Here is a 12,678-nt window from a genome sequence, read left to right as displayed (position 1 = left end):
AAAAAAAAAAAAAAAAGAGCTTATATACAAATTTTGTATATCTGTTAAAATATTTAAAAAAAATTAAAGGTGGGCTAGGGATGTAGCTCAATGGCAGAGTGTCTGCCTATCATGTGTAAGACACTGGGCTTGATCCTTAGGACTGCATAAAAATAAATAAGCTGGGTGTGGTGGTACACACCTGGCTCAGGAGGCTGATGCAGGAAGATCACAAGTTCAAAGCCGGCCTCAACAAAAATGACACACTAATCAACTCAGTGAGATCATGTCTCCAAATAAAGTATAAAATAGGGCTGGGGATATGGCTCAGTAGTCAAGTGCCCCTGAATTCAATCCCCAGTACCATAAGTAAAAATAACAAAAATTAAAGGGCCTGAGCATGGCAGCATTCACCTGTAATCCCAGCAATTCAGGAGGCTAATGCAGAAGGATTGCATGTTTGAAGACTCAGCAATTTAGCAAGACACTGTCTTAAAATAAAGTGGATTGGAGATGTAACTCAGTGAGAAAGTGAGGTTCAATCCACAGTACAAAAAAAAATAAGGTGGGCTGGGAATCTAGCTCAGTTGGTAGCATGCTTGCCTAGCATTCACAAATACATAAGGCCCTGAGTTCAATCCTCAGAGGCACCAAAAAAGGAGTTGTCTAACATAAAAAATATATATATAAAATAAGGATTATAAGCAAAGAGTATTTTTTATATACAATGTGCTTGTGTTTTAAGCTAAATGTTATTACAACTGGGCCCAAAATTGTATAAAGTAAAAAAAGTTATAGGAAGCTAAGATTAACTGAAAAAAAATTTCTAAATAAATTTAGTGTAGTTTAAGTGTAGTGTTTATAAAGTCTACAATAATGTTTAATAATGGCCTAGGCCTTCACATTCAACCATCATTCATTCACTGACTCACCCAGAACCACTTCCAGTCCTATAAGCTCTATTCACAATTATATGGTGTTTTTCAGTATCTTTTTTAATGTTTATGTATGCTTAGATACACAAATACCACTGTGTTACAACTACCCACAGTCAGTACAGTAACGTGCTGTATAGGCCTGTAGCCTAGGTGTTCAACAGCTTATAAAGTCTAGGTTTGATTTAAGTACATTCTGATATCTGAGCAACAATGAAATTGTCTCATGATATGCTTAAATAAGGAAATAACTGAATTCTCAAACCACATTAATTTTCTAACTTTTCCCAAACAGGAATGGACACTTTAAAATAAATTGACTTGGGGGTGGGGATGTGGCTCAAGCGGCGCGCTTGCCTGGCATGCGTGCGGCCCGGGTTCGATCCTCAGACCACATACAAACAAAGATGTTGTGTCCGCCGAAAACTAAAAAAAATATTCTCTCTCTCTCTTTAAAAAAAATAAATTGACTTGTTAAAAAAATGGTATTCTCTCCTCTGGATGGCCCACATTCTCCCTTAATTTATCCCCATTATCCCCAAAGACATCTCTCCCTTGAACGTGTGTATCTGTTTTCCTAAATAAATCCATGTCTATGAAAACAAAACAAACAAAAAAACAAAAAACTCATTAGAAAATCAAATTCTGGTTGGGTACAGTTTCACACAACTGTAATCTCAGCTACTGAAAAAGCTAAGGCAGGAGGATCACAAGTTTAAGGCCAGCCTGGTCAACTTAGCAAGACACTATCTTAAAAAACAAAAAACAAAACAAACAAACAAACAAAAAAAAACGAAGTTTCTAAAAAAACAAAAATAAAGAATAAAAGAAACTCTAGATCCTTTGAAAAACATACTAATAAAATAAAGGTAAAAAGGAAAGCCAAATACAAGCAGTTCTCAACTAGCAAACTTTGTGCCCTAAAGACACTAGATTTTTTTCTCCTAAAGATAATATTTTAAGTAGTAGCTGATTTCCAACTATACTACCCAGAATAGTGGTAAACATACAAATGCAATGAAAAATATTAAAACCCAACACTGTACAAGTCATTAAAATCCTGGTTAGAGGCTGTACAGGTACACACCTGTAATCCTAGCAGCTCAGGAGGCTGAGGCAGGAGGACTGTGAATTCAAAGCCAACCTCAGCAACCTCAAGAGGCTAAGCAACTCAGTGAGACCCTGTCTCTAAATAAAATACAAAACAAGGCTGAGGATGTTGCTCAGTGGTGAAGTGTTCCTGAGTTCAATCTCTAGTATCCAGGGGGGCAAAAAAAAAAGAGAGAGAGAGAGAAGTTATTAAGAAATTTGATTTTAAAAAAAATATCAGAAGCAAGTTGGACTCAGGGACACAAATACTCAAGAGGCTGAGGCAAGAGAATCAAGTTTCAGGTCAACCTGAGAAATTTTGAGATCTTGTCTCAGAATTTTAATAAATGGGTATTGGGATAGGGATGTAATTCAGTGGTACAACAGCCCTGGGATCAATCCCCAATGCCACAAAAATAAACTAAAAAAATATAGTGATGTGACTCTGTGACAAAATGTCCCTGGGTTCAATCCCCAACACCAAAAAATTTATTTGAGAGTTATTTGGGAGCCTGATACAGGAGGATTACGCAAGCCCAAGAGTTGAAGGCCAGCCTGAGCAACTTAGTGAGACCATACCTCAAAAAAAAAAAAAAAAAAAAGAGCTTATATACAAATTTTGTATATCTGTTAAAATATTTAAAAAAAATTAAAGGTGGGCTAGGGATGTAGCTCAATGGCAGAGTGTCTGCCTATCATGTGTAAGACACTGGGCTTGATCCTTAGGACTGCATAAAAATAAATAAGCTGGGTGTGGTGGTACACACCTGGCTCAGGAGGCTGATGCAGGAAGATCACAAGTTCAAAGCCGGCCTCAACAAAAATGACACACTAATCAACTCAGTGAGATCATGTCTCCAAATAAAGTATAAAATAGGGCTGGGGATATGGCTCAGTAGTCAAGTGCCCCTGAATTCAATCCCCAGTACCATAAGTAAAAATAACAAAAATTAAAGGGCCTGAGCATGGCAGCATTCACCTGTAATCCCAGCAATTCAGGAGGCTAATGCAGAAGGATTGCATGTTTGAAGACTCAGCAATTTAGCAAGACACTGTCTTAAAATAAAGTGGATTGGAGATGTAACTCAGTGAGAAAGTGAGGTTCAATCCACAGTACAAAAAAAAATAAGGTGGGCTGGGAATCTAGCTCAGTTGGTAGCATGCTTGCCTAGCATTCACAAATACATAAGGCCCTGAGTTCAATCCTCAGAGGCACCAAAAAAGGAGTTGTCTAACATAAAAAATATATATATAAAATAAGGATTATAAGCAAAGAGTATTTTTTATATACAATGTGCTTGTGTTTTAAGCTAAATGTTATTACAACTGGGCCCAAAATTGTATAAAGTAAAAAAAGTTATAGGAAGCTAAGATTAACTGAAAAAAAATTTCTAAATAAATTTAGTGTAGTTTAAGTGTAGTGTTTATAAAGTCTACAATAATGTTTAATAATGGCCTAGGCCTTCACATTCAACCATCATTCATTCACTGACTCACCCAGAACCACTTCCAGTCCTATAAGCTCTATTCACAATTATATGGTGTTTTTCAGTATCTTTTTTAATGTTTATGTATGCTTAGATACACAAATACCACTGTGTTACAACTACCCACAGTCNAGCAACTTAGTGAGACCATACCTCAAAAAAAAAAAAAAAAAAAAGACCGCTGAGGATGTAGGTCAGAGGAGAACACTTCCCTAACATGTGTAAGACCCTTGGGTTTGATTTCTGGCACTAAAAGAAAAAAATACAAGAATCACAATTATAACCAAATGTACCAAAAGGATTACCATATGTCCTATAAAGAAAACCAAAATAATAATATGCACATAAAATCATAACAAGGAACCTGGAAACCACAGAGTAAGTATTTATACTGAGGAAACACAAGTTCAAGGCCAACTTAGGCAATTCAGCAAGTCCCTCTCAAAAATTTTTTAAAAAGGGATAAGATGTAGCTCAGGGGCAAAGTACCCCTAGTGTTCAATACCTAGGACTACAAAATAAGAAAGTAAATAAATAAATAAATAAAACAACTTCAAGATAAATTTTTAGAAATTACCTTATACTTCAAGCTTTTTAGGTCTCATAAAGCTCATTAAAGAGTTTAAGACCTGCTCAAGAGTCAACTCTAAGCCCAGCATGGTAGCACAGGCCTATCATCCCAGGTGAGGCAAAAAGATTCCAAGTTCCACGTGAATCTAGGCAAATTAGTGAGACCCTGTTTCAACATAAAAAGGGCTGGGGGGGCTGGGTTTTGTGGCTTAGTGGTAGAGTGCTCGCCTAGCACATGCAAGGCCCTGGGTTCAATCCTCAGCATCACATATAAAATAAAGATATTATGTCCAACTACAACTAAAATATTAAAAGGGGAGGGGGAATGCTGGGGATGGAGCTCGGTTGCAGAAGGCTTTCCTAACATACAGGATGCCCTGATTTTGATCCCCAGCACACACACACACAAAAAAGGGGGTGGGGTGGGGGGCGGGGGAGTTGAGAGGGGAGACTGGAGTTGTAGCGCAGTGGTAGAGGGCCCCTAGCTTCAATCCCAAAGGCTCCTTCCCAGTGAACTTTACCATCTGTATCAAAAAACAAAAAGTACCAAGAACCACTATTTACCTTTCAATGTCTGTCCCTTTACCCAAGCAAATTCATGCTTCTCCTATCAACAAACTTAGAGAACTAGGCAGATTTAGAGGGAGCAGAGCCTGACCTATCAGAAAGTGAAGACACACAGGAAAAGTTCCCATTACAAAAGAGGAAAAAAAAAAAAAGCACACACATATCAAATCACCAATTGCTCATCCTGCAATTTTGAAGCACCACTATCAACAAAATTTTATAGTCAACAAAAGGACAAATAAAGCAGTACTGGAGAACAGTAATGAACTGATCAATTAAAGTTACTTGTGAAAATCTGGGAAGTGAAGCAACTAACTTCAAATAAACAGCTGCTATATTTGACACATCAATCCTCACAACTACCTTCTTCCTTCCAATACACAAAAACAGAACACACATGTGCCCTTGTAATCATATTACTAAAGAATTAGTCCAAGTTGGCCTTGTTTTAGCCAGAAAGAAACAAGCCTGATTTTAAGCCTGAAATATCTGGTGGACTAGGCATTATGTGATGTTAAATGGCAAGCAGAGAAACCATCACATTAATTATGAGGAAAACTGTCATCCTGCCACTAGCCTCCATATTTTCATTCTACATGAAGTGCTAACCTAGAAGAATATATACTCGTTTCCCTGTACTTACAGCTTTTCTCAGAAATATGGAACATGGCCAAAAGTTAAGCACAGGATTGAAGAAAACCAAATCATTATTTTAACAGCTTCTCTCTTTCAAGTCTTTTGTCATAACGCTAAGAATCTCATTATTTTTTTGTTTTACAGTAACAGTAGTCTGCAGTATTTTCATGGGAGTATATATGATCAGCCAAGGCTTCAACTACTGTGTTGATATATTGCCTAGCTCCTAAAAGGCTCCCTATATCCTCAATGTGTAACATGCCATCTTTTAAATACCTCCAGTCAAAACTTGCCAGACAGCTCTTTCTATTGCAACCACATTATTTCCCTCCCTGGGCCTGCTTCTACCTAATTTATCCCTAATCAGGGGTCATGATTTCTGGCCAAGATGGCATCCTAGAGTTTCTAAAATACTGTCAATTTTCTAATGTATATAGTTGGATTTCAGAAGGACTTCAGAGTTATAAAACTAGTCTTAGTTTTCCAGAATAATTAGGAAAGTCACAAATGGGAAAGGGATGTAAATAAACAGTCCTTTCACAGCTCCTTGTCTTGTTCTGTTAAATAAGCTCTGGAGTCAGGAACTGTTTCTTGCTGAGCCATTTTAAGATATCAAAAAAGTGTAAAACTGCAATAGTTTAACATGTGCTAAAACTCAAGTGAATCCCAGTCCCACTGGGGGGAAAAAAAAAAGAAAGAAAAGGAAAAGGAAAACTATGTTGGACACCCTTTTCTTAAAATATAAACCTATTTGTAGGGCTGGCGGTATAGCGCAGTGGTATAGAACTTGCCTTGCAAGTTTTTGTTTGTTTGGTTGGTTTTGTTTTTGCAGTGCTGGGGATTGAACCCAATGCCTTATGCATGAGGCAAGCTATAACCCCAGCCCCTGCCTAGCAAGTTTTGAGGCCACTGGTTCTATCAGAGCAGTAAATAAAACCCCAAAAGTAACATGAATCTATTCTTTCATCTCCAGGCAATCTCTTTCCTCTAAAATACAATATGAAGATGTCTCCCTATTAATTAGTTTGAAATAAATTATTACCAAACTGACCAGACTTGGGAGGGAAAAAGGGTAGTGTTGGGGATAGAGCATGGGGCCTCACACATGCTGGGTGTACATTCTACTACTGAGCTCAACCCCTGCACTGGCTACAATTATAAAATAACATACTTTCCCACCTCAAGAGTAGAGATTGACATCCTTTTCAATATCATCAAGGGGAAAGAACATTGGTGTTTAGGATTTAAAACCCAACCTGTGGCAAGGCATGGCAGGAAAGATGTAAGCATAGGTTAAGACAAATCTAGGTTTGAATCTGAGTTTGGTTACTCCTTACCTGTTTAACCCTCACCGACCCCACATAACCCCTTTTAAGTCTCAGCTTCTGTTTCAATAAAATAGGTATAACACCCACTTGGATTGGGGATATAACTCAGTGCTGGAGCATTTGCCGAGCATGAGGCCCTGGGTTCCAGCTAAGCATGGCAAAAAAACAAAAACAAAAACCAGAAACATCCACTTTTCTCAAAATACAGTGTAGATGATGAAAAGAATTGGTAATGTGAAGAACCCAAAACCTAACCTGTTTTCTCAATAAAATAAAAAAAATAATAGCTGGGGATGTACCTCAGTTGATAGAATGCTTGCCCCACATGCACAAAGCCCTGGATTTAATCCCCAGCACTACACAAAAATAAATAAATAAATACATAAATATTCTTTTAAAAAAAACCTATAATCTCTAAAAGAATGATTCGGTAAAAAACTAGAGAATCTTTACTAATGAAACAGAAAAACTACTTCAATAGAAGCTCTTCTGTAAATGCTAGGGACTTTATTGGGCACTTACTTACATAAGAAAACATTCTTTAGGTACTTTTTTCAATTCCCTCCTCCTGTTATCATTTGTTTATATTGCATACTAGGGGTTGAACCCAGCCTGTACCAATAAGATACATCCCTAGTCTTTTTTCAAATATATTTTTTTTAAACATCATTTTGAGACTGGGTCTCACTAAACTGCTGAGATTGGCCCTGAATTTGTAATTTTCCTGTCTCAGCCTCCCAAGTAGCTGGCATTACAGGCACACACCACTGCGCCCGGCTCACTTCCCTATTCAAATAACTAAACCTGAAGGGGTGAGTCTTAATTCAAACCTAGGTCTTTCCGACTCTAAACAGTTAAATAAGCTGTCTGTGTGGGTTTTTTGTTTTGTTTTGATTTTTTTAGCACATACTGCTCTCAAACAGTGGTTTCAACTGGAAAGAAGTTAGAAAACATTTTTGTAAACATCATAAATTCCCAAGTAAATACTGATTTTTAGATCATAATTAAGGTTTACCAACTACAGCACCATAATTAATCATTTCAAGAAAGCTGTCCTTACACAGAAACTGTTATTTACAAAATCCAGGTCAAAGATAAGCCTCAGTATTGGCCACCTATGCACACAACACTGTAATACACACCTCAGCTCTGACCAACAACCAAGGCCTACGGGTGAGACTAAGCAAAGAGGCCTTGGTGGTACCTGCATTCACATAGGGATTAAGTGCCTGCTGTATAAATAGCAATAAACCCCTGTAAACCAAATTTCACGTTTAGTTAGAATTGAGGCTTGAAGTAGTACACAATCTTCCAACTCTTCTGTCATCTAAAAATAATTTATTAGCTCTATAATAGTTATAAGTCCTTACAAGCTATAATTTTCAGTCAACTGACCAAAGTAATGAATCATTTACAAAGACTTTAAACAGAAAACAAAGATATGGGAGTACTTCTTAAGATCCCTTATGAAATCTCAAAGAATATTCCAAAAATTGAACTCCCATAGAGGTGCCATAAATTCAAAAATAATTTACAACAGGGTTTTTAAAACTATTTGAGGAACACCTTTTAAAAGTTTGATGAAAGGGAATGAGGTTGTAGCTCAGTGGTACAGCACTTGCCTGGCCCATGTGAGGTCCTGGGTTCCATCCTCAGCACCACATAAAATAAATAAAAATAAGACATTGTGGGGCTGGGGTTGTGGCTCAGTGAAACAGAGCTCACCTAGCACATAGGAGGCGCTGGGTTTGATCCTCAGCACCACATAACAATAAATAAAATTATGTCCAACTACAGTTGTGTTCAACTACAACTAAAAATAAAAAATAAAAAAATAAAGGTATCATGCCTGGCGCAGTGGTGCACACCTGTAATCCCAGTGGCTCAGGAGGCTGAGACAGGAGGATCAAGAGTTCAAAGCCAGTATCAACAAAATCAGGTGCTAAGCAACTCGGTGGGACTTTGTCTCTAAATAAAATACAAAATAGGGCTGGGGATATGGTTCAGTGGTTGAGTGCCCTGGTAACAATCCCTGGTAACAAACAAACAAAAAAAAGGTACTGTGTTCATCTATGACAAAAATTTTTTTTTTAAGTTGGTAAAAGCCCTTATCTCCAATAATGCTCACAGCTGACATATGTAATACTTTGCAGGCTACTTAAGAGTGCCTCATTTCATTATCCCATCCATTGCCCTTTTATGGGGAATTCACCAACCCCAAATAAAGACCTCTTATTTAAAAAGTTATTGGTAATTTCCAGAGCTTTTTCTCCTATCTTTTAAATCATAGCCCCTCAAAAATTATGTTTATCATTTTACAGAAATTGTATTTACACACTTTGCCTTAGAAATATACATCTTCCATATCCTATAAACTCTTGTAATCGTAAAAGAAAACCCTGGTGTCCTTTTATCTACTAACATTAACAGTGCTCACATTTTATGAAGAAGGGGCAGTAAAGAAGAGAACACCAAGATACTGTCAAGGCCGCCAGTGGCCTTGCAAAGTTTTCAATCTACTTGTATCTTACAAAATTTACAATCTAGTTGAACAGTCTGTTTTATTTTAAAAGATGTGGGGGACAGGAAGGGGATTAAGGTGTGAGAAGCTGGGGACATAGCCCAGTGGGAGAGTGCCTGCCTAGCATGCCTGAGACCCTGTGTTCTATTCCCAGCACAGCAAAAAACCACCACCACCAAATCTCCTTTCAACAATTTAGTGGTCATTTTAAACAAAAACAGGTGTAGAGTTGGCAAGGTGGCACAAGCCTGCCCAGTTACTCAGGAGGATCACAAGTTTGAGTACAGCCTCAGCAACTGAAGGAGACAAGGGCTGAGGATATCCTGCAGTTCTGTGGTACCACAAAAAAAGACAGAAATTAAAGAAGGAAAAACATGATCAAAGGACTAAATTTTCTAAGTAATATATCTGCTAAAAGTTATCCCTAATTCCACAAGCTGAATAAACTTGAGAACTGGGAATAAACAACACTGAATTAGGTGGAATTACTAAACGCTGGCTGCAGAATTAATACAAACAAGACACAACTTCCATACAGATTTTATCTTAAGAAATGTTAACTACTGAGGCTGGAGGCATAGTTCAGTACTAGATCACTTGCCTAGCATGTGCAGGGTCCTGGGCTCTTTCCCCAGCACCATAAACAAATCAAAAACAAAACAAACAACTAAAAAACTACTGCAAACTATTAAGATAGCAAAAATTTTAAGCAGCCAGAACACAAATACATGGCAGTGTCCCATATACACTTTCAATACATGCTCATGGCAGACATCATTAATCAACCACATAATGCTTTCCCCAAAACAGGTCTAAATTTCAATATAATCTTCCAGTACAAATGAAGGTAGGCATTATAAACAAATTTGTTGTCTTTGATATTTTTAAAATACTGTTCAAGCAAACTGTGTGAAGGACCAAAAGTTATGTATTTATGGTTTGAGTTTACAATATTTGAGTTGGTTCCCAAAACACAAAATACTCCTAAAATTTTAATCTTTTTTAGCTGGGCATGGAGGCACAAACCCATAATCCCAGAGACTCTGGAGGAGGAGGCAGGAGGATCACAAGTTTGAGGCCAGCTGAGGCAATTTAGCAGTACCCTATCTAAATATAAAAATGAAAAGAGTTGGAGATGGAGTATCCCTGGGTTCAATTCCTAGTCTACAAAAAAAAGTTTAACTTTTTGCTATCAAAGAAAATAAAACACAAAGTCAATATTTTAAATAGGAAAATACATTAATTAGGAAAATATATTATAATAAAATATATTATTTTTGAAAAATGTAACCCTATTAATGAGTTTGAGAAAACTATATTTTTGGCAGCTCATTTTTGACCCATTTGAATCCAGAAAGAGTTCCTTTTTTCTGAATACCCTGAAAGTTAAAATCAGAAAGGTCTATTCAATAAGGGATGAAAAATTACTAGTTTGAAAAAAAACTACTATAATATTACTCTGTAACTGAGCAAAAGAAAGAAATACTAACTTTGGTCTTACAGTTTAAAAGATCTACAGATTAAAACACTAGAAAGAATGTGATTTCCATCCCTTCTTTCCAAGAATAATTTAAGGTAGAAAAGACATCAGAAGATACAAAAGGGAGAAAAAAAAAAAAAAAAGATTTCTGGAATCTAGAGTCAAGTTATGAGTGAGTGACATTTAGCATAAACCAAACCAACAGAAAGGAGTGAATTCTGTATATAGGACATTGTAAAAAGTCCTGTGGTAGAAGAAGAAAGAACTGTTTACTAAATATTCAAGTCCGACAATAAAATACACCTCTTGTTGAACAGAGAAACCAGGAGGCTTCAGTACCCTGGCCTAAAAGCAAGATTCAAATATTAGACATACATAGACAAATGATATCACAATCTAAAGAATAAAAACACCATAAAAGAGGGCATTTCCCCATCTCAAATCTAACCTTAATTTTTACCAATACTTTTTAACAGTAACTTGCTTGAGAAGCTACCTGTACTGTCCATTAGAGGAAACTTTTAAAATCCTTTTTTAGTAAAAAGGCCATATTGGCATTTTCCCCCTTTATTTCCTGTTATCTTAAGGACTGAAAACTTTTGTACTTCATTTACTTATTTTAAATACGAAAGTATAATAAGCATACTTTCTAGGACCTTTTTTTTCCTCCCTAAAACATGACTGAAACCTGAATTATCTGTAAAGACTTGAGACATCCTAAAAATAAATTTGCATCCAATTGTCAGTTCTTTTTAAATTTGGACAGATCACTCATTAAAAAATCAAATTTAGGGCTGGGGGTATAACTCAGTGTTTGAACATCCAAAAAACAAAATGAATTTAAAATTTGCCTGCATCAACAGACTGCATAAAAAGAAAACATAAGATCAATTTTGCTTCTTGAGACAAACTATCTCAAGTAAAGAAATGACACCAGGAAAGAGTTGACATCTGGGCAGTTATTGGAAAAAGTTTTGGGGACATAAGTAATGCTCATTTAATCTATGATTACAGAATACCTTTTTTCTCAGTGGCTTTAATCTCATTACCAACGCTGAGTTGTAAACAGAGTGCACTTATTACATAGCATGTATTTAGTAAATGGGGAAGCAAATCTAATTCTTATCAAAAAAAGGCCTTCACAGAAACAAAGAACTTTAAAATAAGCCACTAAAAGAAACGAATGGGAAGAGCGATCAGGAACACCTCTTTTCCTTTTCCCGTTTGAAGAAAACCAACCATCCCAAAGGCGCACATCCCAGACCCTGTCTCCAGCCTTTAGTAGTGAGGAACCAAACGCGTTAACAACACAAACTAGGTTCTCACCTCCTGGATACGCTTCCTGGCCCGCTGAAGCACTTCTTCGTAGCCCTTCTGTCGAAGCTCGCTGAGGCTTTCGTAATACTCCTCAGGATCGTCGGTCTCGGTGAAGAGCACCTGAGAGAGGATCTTCCAGCCACAGGTGTCCAGGCCGTGGCCCAGGTAGACCTGGAGCTGGTAACACAGAGTATCGATCTCCTGCTCTGTCATCTCAGGCGCGCCCCCGAACAGCACGGTCCACATGCCGGAGGGTTCCTCGGGGAACACTGGCAGGCATGGCTCCAGCTGCGAGTTCACAGAACACAGCTGCTGGTGCACGGCGCGCAGATCCTGAAAGGAAAAGAGCCCGGCCCAGCTGCACTCTTCAGCCGGAGACTCCGGCTCGGCCGCGGGAGGCGGCTGCTCCGCGTCGGAGAGCGCCAAGGGCGTCTCGTCTTCCCTAACCATTTCCAGGACTTCGATCTCCTCGGAGACCGCCCCGGAGGCGCTCACAACTCGCACAGAGGACACCGGGGCCTCCTTGGGCGCCGGTTGGGTAGCAGTGGCTGACCCTGCCGCATCTCTGGCTTGCACTCCTTTTCGGACCGGGCTGGGCTTGGCCCGCGCAGGGCTCCTGAGAAGACTGTCCGCTCCTCTGCCGGCCGGGCTCCGCTGCGGCGGGTCCCCCCGAAGGCAGCGCGCGCTCCGCGGAGATCCTCCCTCCGCCCAGGTCGGACTCCTCCGGGACCCAGGGCTCCGGACCGGAGTCGCAGAGCCGGTGGCCTCA

General features: G+C 38.5%; 1 protein-coding gene across 1 annotated transcript in view; it reads right to left on the bottom strand.

Annotated features, from left to right (window-relative positions):
• The window catches only part of Jmy (junction mediating and regulatory protein, p53 cofactor), an 83,681-nt gene that overhangs the window by 69,431 nt on the left and 1,572 nt on the right, over positions 1-12,678 (bottom strand). Inside the window, 1 exon segment of the mRNA XM_015497894.2 lies at positions 11,919-12,674. Within this exon segment, the coding sequence (XP_015353380.1) occupies positions 11,919-12,674 (756 nt within the window).

Source organism: Marmota marmota, unplaced genomic scaffold, assembly GCF_001458135.2.
Source record: "Marmota marmota marmota unplaced genomic scaffold, marMar, whole genome shotgun sequence".
Taxonomy (NCBI): domain Eukaryota; kingdom Metazoa; phylum Chordata; class Mammalia; order Rodentia; family Sciuridae; genus Marmota; species Marmota marmota.
The sequence above is the reverse complement of the archived record's forward strand: the minus strand, read 5'-3'. Positions and strand labels throughout refer to the sequence as shown.